At 55.2% G+C, this 15,479-nt stretch overlaps 1 protein-coding gene across 4 annotated transcripts; it reads right to left on the reverse strand.

The window, feature by feature from the left end:
• Positions 1-6,039: 6,039 nt before the first annotated feature.
• On the reverse strand, positions 6,040-15,024 carry NUMBL (NUMB like endocytic adaptor protein). Of its 4 annotated transcripts, none has more exons than XM_056796212.1 (10): positions 14,759-15,024; positions 13,632-13,719; positions 13,139-13,392; positions 12,430-12,504; positions 11,807-11,881; positions 10,737-10,877; positions 8,377-8,566; positions 7,865-8,179; positions 7,506-7,628; positions 6,040-7,414 (listed from the first exon to the last, which is right to left on the reverse strand). In XM_056796212.1, exons 1-10 carry the CDS (start codon positions 14,804-14,806, stop codon positions 6,810-6,812), a joined length of 1,914 nt encoding a protein of 637 aa, XP_056652190.1. In that variant the 5' UTR covers positions 14,807-15,024; the 3' UTR covers positions 6,040-6,809. The 4 variants fall into 4 exon arrangements, with proteins under 4 accessions (XP_056652190.1, XP_016288773.2, XP_056652192.1 ...); XM_016433287.2 differs by having other exon boundaries at positions 13,139-13,278; positions 14,759-15,023; XM_056796214.1 differs by lacking the exon at positions 14,759-15,024 and adding an exon at positions 14,325-14,737 and having other exon boundaries at positions 13,139-13,278.
• Between the last annotated feature and the right edge of the window lie 455 nt (positions 15,025-15,479).

The following is a 15,479-nucleotide window of genomic DNA, read 5'->3' on the forward strand; positions in this document are numbered from 1 at the left end:
AGAGAGGGAGGGGGACGGAAAGTAGAAGAGGACTAGAGAGATAGAGGAAGAGGAGAGTGCGGAGATGGGGGAGGTCGGGGAGATCAGGGAGATCAGGGAGAGGGGAAGGGGAGGAGGAGGAGCTGGGGAAGATGCCTAGGTGGGACCGGGTAGAGTAGGCTCTCTCAGTCATTTATAAACATGTATAAAGCGCCCACTAAGTGCCCGGCTCGGTGCTAAGCACTCCAAGAGCCTTCTCACTTGGCCTGCTCCCGCTTCCAGGAGGAGGAGGGTCACACCCCAATCGAAAGGAACCTTAAAAGAGGACGAGGTCCCTGGGGCGAGGGGATCCCACGCAGCTCCTTGGGAACTTGAAAGAAGCCAGCAAAGGAAAGGAGTCCCTCAGAGCTCCAAGGGGATCTTTAAAAAGGACAAAGACATCCAGAGGAGAGGAGGGGTGTCACACCAAGTTTGTGGGGGGGGGGGGGGCCTAAGGAAATGATACAGCCACTAAAGTGGATGAGACTGTCCCGACCCATTTCCAGGAGACATCGGTAATATTAATTCATAATGTTAGTGCTTTAAAATCCACAAAGCACCTTTACAAACATCTCATTTTATCCTCACAACTCTGAGAAGTGTTATTATTCCCACTTTACAGATGAGAAAACTGAGGCAGATGAGGTTAAATGACTTGCTCAGGGTCAAAAAACTACTAAGTGTCTAGGACTGGATTTGAACTCAGATCTTAACTCCAGGTGCAGCAATAATCTACTGTGTTGCCTAGCTGGATTCATTTAAAAAAGATGAGGCTGAAGGGATGTTGTGGGGTGGAGGGAGGAAGGAATGTCACCCTGAGATCTAAGGAGACATTAGGAAAGGACCTGACTATAAGGAAAAGAATGTCACACCCCAATGGAAGTGAGATTTGGAAAACAGAAGGGGCCCCTCACACTCATTTCCAATTAGGACAAAGAAAGAAAGGAAGGCAGGGAAGCTGAGTCAGAGGACCAGATATAGAACAGGGCTGATCCCTGGACTTTGGGGGCATTGGCCCTCTCCCCCAACTTCCATTCCCATTCTCATTTAACTAGTCCTATAGAGCGGAGTTTGGTGAGACTCACTACCTCCTTCCTACCTCCAATAATCTACTTCCAAAAGGCTTAGTGACCTTAGGCAAGTCCTTCTTTGTCTCTGGGTCTATTTCTCCCTTTGTGAATAAGGGAAGTCAGGAAGTCAGGAGCTCTGGGTCTCTTCCTGGCACTGTACTTTGGAAAGGGCTCTAGGTGATGCAGTGGATGGTGTCCGACATGGAGTCAGGAAGACTTGAGTGAATATCCAACCTCAGACCCTGCCTAGTCGTGTGACCCTGGGTAAGTCATTAACCTTGCTTGCCTCAGTTTCCTTATCTGTCAAATGAGCTGGAGAAGGAAATGGCAAACTCACTGTGTGACCCTGGGCAAGTCATTTAACCTTGTTTGCCTCAGTTTCCTCATCTGTCAAATGAACTGGAGAAGGAAATGACAAATTCACTCTGTGGCCCTGGGCAAGTGCTTCAGTTTCCTCATCTGTAAAAGGAATTGGAGGAAAAAAATGGCAAACCACTACAGTATCTTTACCAAGAAAATCTCAAATAGGGTCACAAAGAGTGGGATGTGTAAAAAGGAGTTTGAAAAATGCAAGAAGAAGATGCAAGACCAGAATTCTATTTGGAGCACCAAGGACCTGGGACTGGGCAGGAAGAGACAGTAACTGAAAAAAGCAATTATCAGTTGGTGTTGGACTCCTTAGGATATGTGTCCTGCTCTCTGCTCTCAAGATACTGAGAGGGTAGCTGTTTTTGGTATTCCTTGGGTGGACCAAGGAAAAACCTTTCAGTCCCCTCTCTGTGGCTATCTTGAGGTACCTGACTGCTTCCTGATCACACTACAAAGAGAACCTGGATTTCTTCTGGAGGTGCTGACATCTTTCTCTGGAGCAAAGGAGGACTCTTGTTGTGAGGATCCCTTAGGTCCCTGGATTGGCTTTCCTTTACCAAATCCCTTTCCATTTTAACTACCCCTTTAGTAATCAGATTAAGTTATATTAGAAATCTTAGTAAATTAATATCTGAGTGGGTAACAGTAAGTTGGTCCCTCATCCCCTGTCATTCCCTTGTCCTTTGTTAATAAAACTCTTTTATACAATTGTGTGATCTCTTCCTTAAAATCTTCCCTTCCCCAAAATCCCCTTATTTCAGTTGGCGAGCCAGCTAGGAGTCGAACCTACAATCTGAGCAGAACCAAAAAAAATGAATTTTGGTCTTGCATCTTCTTGCATTTTTCAAACTCCTATTTACAGATGTGACTGAAACAACTGAATGACAGCAATATTATTATAACCAATGGAAGACAACATCTCTACAGACAAGGAAAGCCAAAGTAATTTTAGGAGAAGCAAGTGTTTACAAAACGGGAAAGGTTCACACAGATAGGGAAACTGAGGTTTACAGAGGAATAGTTGTTCAGTCATATCCAACTCTTTTTTTACCCCATTTGGGGTTTTCTTGGCAAGGATGCTAGTCTGGTTTGCCATTTCCTTCTCCAGCTCATTTAACAGATGAAGAAACTAAGGCAGACAGGGTTAAGACTTATTCAAGATCACACAGCTAGGAAGTGTCTGAGGCTGGATTTGAACTCAGGAAGAAGATTTTTCCTAACTCCAGACCCAGCATTTTATCCACTGAGTCTCCTAGCTACCCAGTAATGACAGCTGGCATTTATATAGCACCGACTATGTGACATAATTTCATTTGATCCTCACAACAATCCCTCATAGCAGTCAAGGGCCATTATTATTCTCATTTTACAGATGCTGTCATTGAATCTTGGAGAGATGAAGTGACTTGCCCAAGGTCACACAGCCAGTAGTGTCTAAGGCTGTGCCAGCATTGAACCTGAGTCTTCCTGACTTGAGGTCTTTTGTGCCACTTCACTTAGCTGCCTCCAAGTAGACTGTAAGCTCCATGAGGGCAGGGATTGAAATAGTTTCTCCTTTTTAAAAAATCTCTAGGATCTACTACCACCTAGTATATGCTGGGCATTTGGGGCTTAATAAGAGCATGTTAAATTAACAATGTTTTCATTTTCTTAACGACAAGAGTGGTTGGTCAGTCAACAAGCATTTATTAAGTACCATCTGTGTGCTTAGGACCTGGAGTCAGGAAGACCTGAATTCCAATCTGGCTTCAGGCACTTAGTAGCTAAGCAACTCTGGGCAAGTCATTTCACCCTGTTTGCCTCAGTTTCCTCATGTGTAAAATGAGCTGGAGAAGGAAGTGCCAAAGCACTCCAGTATCTTGACCAGATGAAGTCACAAAATTGAACACATAATTGAACAGCAAGACTATGGGCCAGGCACTGTGCTGAGTGGTGTGGATACCAGTCATGGTGGAGGACCAAAAAGGGTTTTGGACTTTGATCTTGGGCCAAGCTGGCCAAGTGGAAAGACCCTAAGTCTGGCTAGACATAAACAAACCCTGTTCCCTTTCTGTATCCAAACCAATATTCTTCCAGGATACAGTGGAATAATTCGGGGTCTTTGTGGAGAAAACACCAAGAGGGGGTGCTGGGCTCAGAGACACATCCTAGTCATGTGACTCCGTACCTCCCACTCTAAGAGGAAGACAATACTTTAAAGTGGGGGTCACTGTGAAGAAAGGGCTTTGCCAAACTTTAGCTAAGAGAGAACTGTGGAACTGTTCTTCTTAAGGAGCTCTAGAAATGGGTCTGTGATTTATTCCCTCCAGAAGTGCAAGCCCGGGGTCTGTCTTCTTTCCTTTCTTTCTTTCTCTCTCTTTTCCTTCCTTCCTTCCTTCCTTCCTTCCTTCCTTCCTTCCTTCCTTCCTCTTTCTTTTTTCCTTCCTTCCTTCCTTCCTTCCTTCCTTCCTTCCTTCCTTCCTTTCTTTCTTTCTTTCTTTCTTTCTTTCTTTCTTTCTTTCTTTCTTTCTTTCTTTCTTTCTTTCTTTCTTTCTTTCTTTCTTTCTTTCTTTCTTTCTTTCTCCTTTCCTCCCTCTCTCTTTCTTTCTCTCTTCCTCTCTCTTTCTCACAGATTTCTTTGGTTTTTGCAGAAAATGGATCTTCCAGCATCTGGAGGAGAAATGGAAACGCCCTCTGGGGCCAAGCCAGGGAAGCCCCACCAAGCCATCAGGCTGGGGAGCTCTCCTGGCCCTTGTGCTGGCATTGTAGGGAATGCCAAAATATTTTGCAAGTTGCCATGGGTAAACAAGCGTCAGCCCCCATCAGTCTCCGAGGAGGGGGCTGCTGGCCAGAATGGCCTGAGGCTCTTAGATCTAGAGGCCAAAGGGGATCTCTGAGGCCATCTGGTCCAACCCTGTCCTTTTACAGATGAAGAAACAGAGGCTCAGTGAGTCTCAGTGACTCACTCAAAGAGAGAGAAGGGGCTGGTATTTGAACCCCCAAAGCTCCAGACACCAGACTTTTCCCTGATATCCCACAGTAAGCAGTATATCTAAGGGCAGAAAAGGAAAGAAAGAGCTATAGTTCCTTCCTCCTTCCCCTCTATCTGATCTCCCACAAAGATGAAATCTGGCTTTAGAAACAGTACAGACAGAGTGCCAACTGTAATGGCAACTGGCATGTGGACTGCATTTTGGAGTCTGCCAGGCCCTTTCCGTTCTTTCATTTAATCCTCACAACTCTTGAGTTTGGGAGAACTGACATTGTAATACCCATTTTTCAGATGAGGAATGAGAGGCTGAGTATCTGGCCCACACAATGGATACTATGCCTGAGAAGTGGGATTTAGACTCAAGTACTTCCCATAACAGACTTGGACTTAGGAGGCCCTAGGTTCCAATCCTGCCTCAGCCAGGAGCTGTATGACCCTGGGCTTGGTATCTTTTAAAAAACAAACACGCCTTACTTTCTATCTTAGAATCAAAACAATCAGAGTGACTGAGGTTAAGTGACTTGCCCAGGGTCACACAGCGAGGAAGTGTCAGAGGTCAGATTTGAACCCAGGTCCTCTATCTCTGGCCCTGGCTCTCCATCTACTTTGGTCATGTCAATTTACCCCAGTCTCAGTTTCCTCATTTGTAAAACAGGGATACAAGAGATAATATAATGTGATATGTAAAGTCCTTTGATAGGAAGTAAACTCTTTTATTAGATTACAGATTCAGAGCTAGAAGGGATCTTGGAAACCTTTTAGCCCATTTTGAAAAAGGGGAAACTGAGGCCAGGGACAGCAACTGATTTGGCTGAGGTCATGTAGGAAGCTGCAGAGGACTCATCTGAACTCACATCCTTTGTCTCCAAGACTGGTATGGGTTGGTTTTCAGATAAGAAAACTGAGGTCCCCCAGGAGAGGCTCACTGTAAATCTTTAGGAGATTCCTTCCTAGCACCCTGCAACCAGAATGGGGGTGGATGGTGGGGTGGGGAAAGGGCAATAAGGAGCTGGGCAGGGACTCCCCTTTGGCATGGCTATTCAGAGCTCTTTCTTAGGTGGTCCAGGGGAGAGCATCTTGACCTTCCAGGGAATAAGACCCACATTCAAACCCTTATTAGCTTTTGTGACCTTGAGACAAGCCTCAGTTTACTTATCTTTCAATAGAGATCGTAATCGCATCTGCCTACTTTCCAGGGTTATGCTTAAATGAGCTGACAATCTGGACCTAAGGGTTTGGCTCCAGGAACAACCCCTATAGGAATGCCCCCCACCCCATTCTGTGCCCCTTCCCTCTCTCTCCTTAATGACTATCATATGTATATATTGATAGGTGACTCTTCTGATAGAATGTAAGCTCCTCGTTTGGCTCTTGCCTTTGCACCCCCATGTAAGCCTGGCACATAGTAAGTAGATGCTTAGAACATGCTTGTTTCTTGTCGGCTTTCTTCTACCATGCCATGCACTGTTAAGTAGACCTTCTCCGCTTGTCCTGTCTAGGAAAGGTCCTGGGGTTCTGGTAACCTGGTGCCCTGCCCTTTGCCATTTCCATCTGCCTAGCCCTCTCCCCAAGCCCAGACACACAGAGACAGGACCCCCCACCCCCCAAGGCTCCGTTATATTCCTTCTTTATTGGCTCTCATTGTATAATACAAATCTGCAGGTTTAGATACAAAAAAAAAATCTGGAGATAAAAGATAGAAAAGTCCAGGCGGTGATGGGCGCAGCCCCTGTGCCCGCCGGGCGTCCCTTCCCTGCTCCCCTCTTCCCTCAGTGGCGAGCACAAAAGTGAGGTAACTGAGCATCTTTCCCCAACCTGCCCAAGCTCTGTGCAGGCCCCCTACGCGCTTCACCTCTCCCTCTCCCTCACCCCCAGCCCTGGGCAAGAGAAGGGGGGATAGGCCTGGACGCCCCCTGGGCATTGGCAGTGGCAGTGGGGTGGGCTGGGGGGGAGCCCCTTGTCTTGTGCTCAGGCCTGCACCCCCCAAGCAAGCCTCTCTTCCCCTGCCACGCACCACCCCTCCGTCCCCCGGCCAGGGGAGCAGGCTGAAGAAAAGAACTATACTTGTGGGGAGGGCAAGGGGAGGAGAGACGCAGCCCCCACGCCCCTGAGGGCATCACAAGAGAGGGGGTTAGGGCAGTGCTAGGCCAATTCTGTCTTCTACGGGGCAGTGACTGGGGCCATCCCTGAATTACATCCCCCTTCGCCACCCACGACCCGAATATGAACTCTTCCCTTTGGACAAACGTGGGGAGAAGGGAGAGGAAAGGGTGGGGGTGGGAGGCACGGTGCCAGGGGGCATGGAGCTGGGCACATGGAGGGGGACATGTACAGGGACACTTGGGCTGGAGAGGGTGCCCGTACATAGGCGTGGGCCCCTGCTACAGTTCAATCTCAAAGGTCTTGTGGAGGTCTCCGGAAAAAGGGTTTGATGGCCGCTCGGGCTGGGGCTTCCCTTCCAGGGCGGCCCACTGAGCCTCAAAGGGGTCCGCCTCTGGGGCTGGGGATGGCCCGGGTTCAGGGGGCCAGGGGGCCCCATTGGGCCGGGGGGGTGGCGGTGGGGGGCAGGGGGTGGCCTTCCCGGCCAGTGCCGCAGGCTGGAGCTGGGTGGCCGAGGGGGCAGCAGCGGAGCAGAAAGCATTGGCGACCATTTGGGAAGGTGTGATGCCCACCACGGGCACCCGGGGCACCGGCTGGTAGCCCAGGCCTGGGTAGGTGGGCACAAAGGCAGGCTGCATGTGTGGGGCAGGCAGGAAAACTGCCATGGGGGCAGGCGCAGCTGGGAAAGGCTGGAGAGCAGGCGGCAAGGAGGCAGGTGCGGCAGGCGCCCGGGGCCCGGGCAGCCCCTGCTGCTGCTGCTGCTGCTGCTGCTGCTGGGCTTTGGCTACCTGGGCCACCTCCTCCAACCACCTCTCCGCCTCCGAAGGCGTCCGCTTGTGCCCGGACGGCGGGGTGGGCAGGCCTGGCTCAGTCCAGGTTGAGGGCCCTGCAGACAGAGGGAAGAAGGCAGACGGGCGCGTTGGGGCGCATCGGGGGCCGCCGTGCCACCCACTCCCGGGGGGGCCCTGCGGCATTACCTGCGGCCGAGGGCTGGGGCCCTGGCAGAGGGGCGCCCGCGTTGGCAAAGGACGAGCTGATCTGCGTGCACAGGGCGTTGATGCCATCGCTGTCGCTGGCCCCCGGCGGCTCCATCTCTAGTACTGGAGGGAGGGACGCGCAGTTAGCAGATACAGCAGGACCCCCGGCTGGTGCCCGGCCGGTGCCCGGCTCGGGGCGGGGGCAGCGGCGGGGACGTGCCTCATGTCCCCCGGAGCCAGCAGGGCCCTTTCCTCCTCCGTGAGGGAGGGCTTTAGAAGGGTCAGGAGAGCCTGTGTGTTCTGGCATGCCCGCGGATGCCCGGCTCGCGCCCTCCTCGCCCCCCAGGGCCACTCCTCACCTGTGCCTTTCACCTGGAAGTCGGTGCGCCGCTGCAGCGTGGATGGCAGCTCGTTGAGCCTCAACGACAGCTGCCTTTTGAAGGGCGAGTTCTTCTGGCTGAGGGCAGGAAAGCCGCGGAAGGAGCCCTGGCGCACCAGCTGCTCGAGGGGCGCGTGGCGCCGGGGGATGGCGGCAGCCGCGGGACCCAGGGGAGCCGGCCCCGGCGCGCCCGCCTCTCCCTTCTCCCCTGGAGATGTGGCCGCGGGAGTCGGGGACATGTGCCCGGGCTGGGCAGGGCCCGGGGCGGGCACGGCGGGCACGGCGGCGGCCTCCGCTGTAGTGGGCAGGGGCAGGGGTGACCATCGAGCCTGCGCCCTCTCCGGGGCTCTGCTCCAGAAGAACCCTTCCATCCCCTCCCACACGCGCCTCCCTGCTTCCTCTCCCATCACACCCTCCTGCTGAAAGCCTCTGAAGCTCTGCCCCCCGGAGCCCCCAGGATGCCTGGCCCGCGTCCCAGCCGGGGCCACCCACCTTTCTTCTTCTCTGCGAGCTGGCGCTCTGCGGGCCTGCTGCCCCCGGTGAGGCGGAAGGAGCCCTCCCGGGCAAAGCTGGTGCGGCTGGCATCAAAGGCCGCCGTGACCCCGCACTCCTTCTCCCTCCTCTGCTTCCTCTCCAGGCAGGCGGCAAAGGCGCACCCCACGGCGTGGCTCAGCCGCTCACCCTGCAGGGCCCAGAGGAAACAGGAGAGAGCCAGGCTCAGGCCCACGTGCCCGCTGCGGCCAACCTGGCCGGGAGCCCCGAGCCTTTCCCGGGACGCCTCTGCGGCTCACAGGCTGGTCCTTCAGTTAAGCCCAAACCTAGGAGCCCACCCGTCAAGAGCTGCACCACCCCTGTGCTCGCCCGTCCACCCGGAGCCCCCCCCAGCCTTCTCTTCTCCCAGGCGTCCTCTCCAGCCATCCTCCGGGCGCCATCTTGGATGGCTCTAGGATGGGTCCCCGGGCCTAAATGCCGAACCTCTCCAAACACAGCCTCCATTCCCAGAAGAATGGCAGGCTGCCGTCACCCACTGCTGACTCGAGTGGCGTCAGGAGTCTGGGCTAGTCTGCAAACTGCCGTCCATCCATCTCCTGCCATATGGAACTTGGGAAATGCACATTGGGGAGTGAAAGACGACTTCCTATTGATCCTTTTTCCGATGGTGATGGAAAGGGGTTGAGTGGAAGGTGCGGGGGAGACTGATGGAGGAATCCGTTTAGGAGAGTGAATAGAGTCTGGTGTCAGGGGACCCGGGTTCAAATCCCACCTCTAGTGTTTGTTGCCTTGGAACAACCCTTTCCCTCCCCAGGGCCTCAGTTTTCTCTTCTGTAAAATGAAGGTTCCTTCTAGCTCTTCTATGTATGCAACCTTGGGTGAGTCCCTTCTTCAGCCTCAGTTTCCCTTATCTGGATAATGTTGGGGATCGGCTGTGTCTCAGGGTCTGGGCCAAGCTCTGTGGAATTGGCTGGGGGTTGCGGCCTGATGTTCAGGCACTCGAGGCCTTCTGCTAGCTCTGCTTCCCCTCTTTCCCAGCCTCAATTCACACTGCTCTCCCATATACCTTCTCCCTTCCAGGCCAACTAGAATTTTGCTCCCCAAAAGAGCACTGTGTGTTCCTATCTTGGCGCTCACTCTGTTCCCTCTGCCCTGCCAGGAATGTTACCCGCTCCTCACTCCCCCCACTCCCAACTTTGGCTGACTGAATCCCTTAAAAAGCAGCTCAGATATCGCCCCATATGAGCCCAGATCCAGAGAAGGAAAAGACTGTAGAAGCCACCGAGTCCAGCTCCATTTTATGGATGAGAACATGGAGGTTCCAAAGGCAGGATTAGAATACAGGTCTGGAATCTGGGTCCCTCTGGGGCTTTACATATCCCTAATACCCCTCTGAGTTCTGTAGGCTCAGACCTTGGCGGCCCCCCAGGCTCTGTATCCCCCCATCCTAGCCCAGGCTGGGAGCTGGGGAAGCAGAGACAAGAAGGACACGAGCCCTTGTCCTCCTCTGGCACTTGGCATTTGGCTGTGGGCAGAAGGGCGGCACCACACTGGGAAGTCAGTACACTAAATGGGCCTGGCACAGAGTGGGTAGGGTGGGCACCCCCCCCCAACTCAAGGCTCAGGTCTGTCTGCCTCGAGGACCAGCTTGCTGCTCTCGGCAATCCACACCGACACATATCTAGGCACCAGATTCCAATTCTTCAGGACCCCATCTGGGGTTTTCTTAGCAAAGACACCGGAGAGGTTGGCCATTTCCTTCTCCGACTCATTTTATAGATGAGGAAACTGAGGTAGACAGAATGAAGTGACTTTCCCAGGGTCACAGAGCTAGGAAGTCGCTGAGTTTGGATCTGAACTCGGGTCTTCCTGACTCCAGGCATAGTGCACTATCCACTGGACCACCTATCTGCCCTATCTTATTTATAGATATGCAGGTGTGGATATATCTCCATGGGGCTCTCTTTATAGCACTTTAAACATATCACTTCATTTGATCCTTACAAAACAACAGTTAAGGAAACTGAGGCAGTTAGCGGTCAAATGACTTACCCAGGATCCTAAAGATATGGTCCGAGGCCAGTTCTGCTGTGCTACTACTACCTAGTGATCTCCCTACACAATGGTATCTTTTCTGATCCTCCCCTTTCCAACTGTTACCACCTCTTTTCCCCTGACATTGTGCCCAAGGTAGACCGTCAGCTACCTGAGGACAGGACTTGGGTTTGCATTTCGGTCCTGGTAGCCACCAAGCCTTATAGGACTAGGGACTGGGTGCTTAATAAATGTTCACCACCTTCCGATGGGATTTGGGGGGACCAGGTGGGTTTGGTTTTTTTTATCGCTTCAGGGTCACTGACCGAGTCCTTGAGTGCCAGGAAACAATGGCAGATCCAGCGTCGAGTGGTGCCATCCCGGCAAATGTAGGAGAAGGCTTTGTCTAGGTTTCGGTCAGGGGCACAGAAGGAGACCTTCTCAATGGTCTGGTCCACCAGCAGGTCCTAGAAAGGCAGGACAGAGGAAGGGGGTCAGAGCATCGGATGCAGCGAATTGGAGCAACAAGTTTCCTTAGAACATATCTCTATATATATTTGCAACAGTTACCTTTGTCTTAGAATCAATACTGTGTATTGGATCTAAGGCAGAAGGGCCAGGAAATGGGGGTTATGTGACTTGCCCAGGGCCACACAGTTAGTGTCTGAGATCAGATTTGAACCCAGAATCTCCCATCTCTAGGCCTGGTTCTCACCCAGCCATTCAATCTCTCTTAACCTCTCTCTCTCTCTCTCTCTCTCTCTCTCTCTCTCTCTCTCTCTCTCTCTCTCTCTCTCTCTCTCTCCTCTCTTCTTCTCTCTGTCTCTGTTTCTTTTAACCCCTCACATTCCATTTTAGAATCAATACTGTGTATTGGTTCCAAGCCAGAGAAACAGAAAAGGTCAGTCAGTAGGGGTTGTTTGAACCCAGGATCTCCCACCGTCAGGCTGGCTCTCAAGCCACTGAGCCACACAGCTGCCCCCAACATATTTTTTAAGAACACTTTTTTCTTAAGGCAAGAAGAACAAACTCTCGAGAGGAGAGGCCCTTGGGACAATTTTGCTTTTTAAATGTCAGCTAGAAGGGACTTGAACAACCAGACTATAACCCCTGCGTTTTACAGATGGAGAAATTGAGACATGGGAGGAAAGGGACTTGCCCAAGGTCACGCAGAATTGAAGAAAGAAGATGGCTCTTATTTCTCTTATTGCAAGCCTCTTTCCCCTAACCAGACCAGCCAGGCCAGAGAGAGAAGGGAGTTGGGGATGAGCCGGGTATCAGCTCAGAAGGCCCTGGGGAGAGGGAACCCTTCCTGGGTCTGTAGTACCAGGGACAGAGGTGGGAATCGGGATGAGAATAGGGAGAGGGAGGGAGGCATTGCCTGCAGCCCCAATACCTTGGTCTTGTCATCCACCACACGCAGCCCATCTGCTGACACCCACAGCACAGATTTCACGGATTTCCGCCCAGTCTAGGGGAATGAAATGGAAAGGGTGATGGGGGGAATGTGGGGGATTGGGGGGGCTCCTGAGCCTCACTCACTCCCCAAGCATTGATAAAGGCCCTACTGTGTGCTAAGGGCTATGCTATCCCCTGGGGATAAGAACACAAGGAGGCAGCACTGCCTTCGGGGAGCTTGCACTGTTTTGTTTTTGCTTTTTTAGCCCTTGCCTTTCATATTAGAGACAGTACTGTGTATAGGTCCCAAGATACTAGAGCGGTAAGGGCTAGGCCATGGGGGTTAAGTGACTAGTCCAGGGTCACCCAGCTGGGAAGTGTCTGAGGCCAGATTTGAACCCAGGCCTGCCTGGCTCTCCATCCCCTAGGGAGCTCACATTCTATGGGGCCAGTGGGCGAGTGGCTGGCAGCATGCCTACAGACACGAAGCAAAGCAGATCCAGCTCACAAGGGGGCAGGGCTAGCAGCCTGCTGCAGGAGCTGGGGGTCAGGGACCAGATGGTGACTGCGCTCCTCCGGCTTCCAAGAAGCTGGGAATGCTAATTAGGGATTCTCACTCACCGCCTTCAGCTTCTTCACTGCGTCTTCACACACGTGCATGCCCCGGGACTCCTCCACTTCGACGTGCCCAAGGTACTGGGGGAGGAGGAAGAGGACCAGCGGTAACTCCAGCACCGGGGCCCTATGTCTGCATCCCCTCCACCGCCCACCTCTTCGTAGGCTGGCCTTGGAGCCAAGAAGACCTGGGTTCCAATTCTACTTGAGATTCTAACTAGCTCTATGGCCCTGGGAAGAGGGAACAACCACTTTCTGCCTCAGTTTCCTCATTTGTACAATGGGGCTGACTCTAGCACCTCCTCTCTCCCAAAGCTCTTGTGAAGACCAAGGCAGATAAGGTAGGTGAAACGCTTTGCAAACCTTAAGGAGCTTGGCACCCAAATGTCCTCTTCACCCTTCCATCCTTCATCCCTCTCTGGCCACCCTTCACTCGCCATCGCTTCAGGCTTTCTCTTTCCCCATCCCTCATCTTCCTCTTACTGAGCTGCAGATGGTCAGAGCTGACACAGGCCTAGAGGCCCAATCCCCCTGTTTTACATCAGGGGAAACTGAGGTCCAGCAGAGAAGGGATTGGCTTAGAAGCTAACAGGCACAGGTCGGGGATTAGACCATTGTTCTTCCAGCCCCTCTGGGAGCCCAGAGCTCTTGCCCTTGCCCAGCCCTTCCCCGACAGATGTTCCCAGAGCCCCACCCTGGTGTCCCCCATTCTTACCCTGACTGGAAAGCTGCACTTGCCCTTACGAACGGCATCTTCGTCCGCCTGCCACTGGTGCGGGCGGGAGGCCTCGGGGACGTAGGCCGGCTTCCTGCGCCGTAGGCTCTGACGCAGCTTGTTCATGGTGCCAGCGCCGTCTGGGGGCAAGGAAGGGTCTTCAGGGTCAGGGCCCAAGGGCTCGGGAGCAGAGGCTTTGGTGAAATGGGGGCACTCAGGAATGTGGGGGGTCTCGGCTCTGGGCATGTGGCTTCCTGTGGGCCGGGGTCCTCTGTCTCACTCTCCTCCATGGCAGGCAGTGGAGGGGCTCAGACGCCCCGTCCATCCTTCACTTCCACCCCGACTGGCTCCCATCCTTCCCCAGAGGAGCTGGGAGCTTCCTCCTGAAGGCCGTTACCCCACTGGCCTTGCCTCCCTCCCCCACCCCCCACCCCCACCCCAGGGCTTGGCCCTCGGGCTCCCGGGCCCCTCTTCCTATGTTGTACTCACTCACCGGGCTCCGTCCTGAAGGTTTGGGGGGGCCCCAGGGCCAGCCGAGGAGGGGCTGAGGACAAACGCTGATGGGCCCGCCTGGGCCTTTCCTGCCCAGACATGGGAGAAGGCTGTGAGGGCTGGGGGTTCCCCTATCTCGTAGCTCCCCCTGCCTGGAACACACTGACCCCTGCTCTGACTCTGTGACCTCTGGTAGGGCTCCTGGAAGGACCCAAGAGTCCTGCCCCTGTTGCTATAGCAACAGTTACCAGGGAGACCTCCCCGTGGTTACCAGGCCCCAGGAATGAGGGGGTAGGGGGTGAGGTGGGGGGTGCATCTCCGGCCTTGGCTGACACTTGGGGTATAGCTGTGCCAGGGTGTGGGCCCAGCCACGAGAATGGCCCAGCGGCCCTTTAAGGGAAAGGAAGAGTCTGGGAGCTTTGGGGGGCCAGAGGAAGGCCCAGGAGGCTTCCCGAAGACACACCCAGAGCGAGACAGACATTCTCCCGGAGGGACAGTCCCACACAGACAATCGGCAGCCCCGCATGATCTCAGACACAGCCTCCCCCCGGGACGGGAGCCCATGGGGAGATCCGCAGCGATGGCCACATATGACACAAGATCGCACATTACCGCCCCCCCCCCCCCCCAGCCCCAGCCAGCAGCCCGGCCCCGCCGCTCCAGAAGACACCCACGGCCCGGCCCGCACACTCACAGCCTGTCTCACCGCCACACACACCGGGAGCCCACTTTCATGGGGAAGAGTCCCCCAACACACACGCGGGGACCCAGGCGGGGGCAGCCACATCCGTCCTGCACGGCCGGCTCCGTGAGACGGCGGAAGGTGACAGGTGACGGGGAGCCGCCCCCGGGGCCTCCTCCCCACGGACCCCCGGGTCGGATCTTATCGGACCGGATGGGGGGGGCAGGCCCGCATTGTCCGCGGGCGGGGCCCTTCTGGAGTCGCCTCCACAACAGCTGGCCTGAGGCCCCGGCAGCCGGGTGGGGACAAAGGGGCGGGAGCTGGACGGGGCGCGGGGCGCTACCCTTGTGGAGCCCCCGGTCCCCGACACCTCTCCGGGTCCCCAAGTCGCGGATCCCCCGGCTCCCTTCCTAGCCCACCCCAGTCCCGCAGCGCAGGCCGCTTACTGCGCTCGCTCGGCTCGGCTCCGGGGCTGCCGCCGCTCTCCGGGACATCCAGGGGCCCCGGCGCCCCCGCCTCCCGCGGACCCCGGCGGGCCCGGCTCCCCTCCAGCCCCAGCCAGGCCCCCGGACAGCTCTGCAGCAGCGGCGCCGACTGACGGAGTCCGGGCACAGGGACGGAGGCCGGGGGATGGTGGGGGCCGCACACGCACGCGCCTGCTCGGCTCCCGGGAGGATTCCATTGGGGGGGCCAGCCCCCCCCCCGCCCCAGCCCCGACTCCCCCTCACAGCGCCCCCCTCGCCCTCCAAGCCCCGCCCCTCGTCCCCGCCCATTGGCCCGCCGCCTGTTCCATATGCAAAAAAGGAGCTGGCCCTCCCCTCCGCCACGTCCGAGCCGGCCGCGTGGCCACGCCCCATGCCCCCCACATTGGCCCGCCGCCCGCTCAACAGCCCCCGTGGAGCCCACCGCCCACCCGGCGTGTAGCAGACACCGCCCATTGGCCCGCCGCCTGCTCAATATGCAAAGCAGCCCCTCCTCCCCCAGCGCTCGGAGACCCCGCCCTGGGCCGCCCCCCGAAAATATTTGTCGGGAACAGTTGCTTCTCCTCGGCCTTGGCCAGCCGATCCCCAGTTTCCGCTCCGCGGTGCCCTTTGACTCCGGGAGCCCACCATAGCGGCTCTTGTCCACCCTCTAACCCGGACCCCCAACCTGGGGCTCCGGCCAAGC

The sequence above is a fragment of the Monodelphis domestica genome, chromosome 4 (genome assembly GCF_027887165.1).
Source record: "Monodelphis domestica isolate mMonDom1 chromosome 4, mMonDom1.pri, whole genome shotgun sequence".
In the NCBI taxonomy this organism is placed as follows: Eukaryota; Metazoa; Chordata; class Mammalia; order Didelphimorphia; family Didelphidae; genus Monodelphis; species Monodelphis domestica.

Bases quoted from the DNA above. Each gene is read 5' to 3' on its own strand.
- NUMBL (XM_056796213.1), bottom strand. From the start codon at position 14,417: ATGTGGCTGCCCCCGCCTGGGTCCCCGCGTGTGTGTTGGGGGACTCTT. The intron at 8,180-8,376 runs GTGGGTGGCCCC...TGCCCACTACAG, and splicing joins GCTCGCAGAGAAGAAGAAAG to CGGAGGCCGCCGCCGTGCCC. The intron at 7,415-7,505 runs GTAATGCCGCAG...CTCTGTCTGCAG, and splicing joins GCCCCAGCCCTCGGCCGCAG to GGCCCTCAACCTGGACTGAG.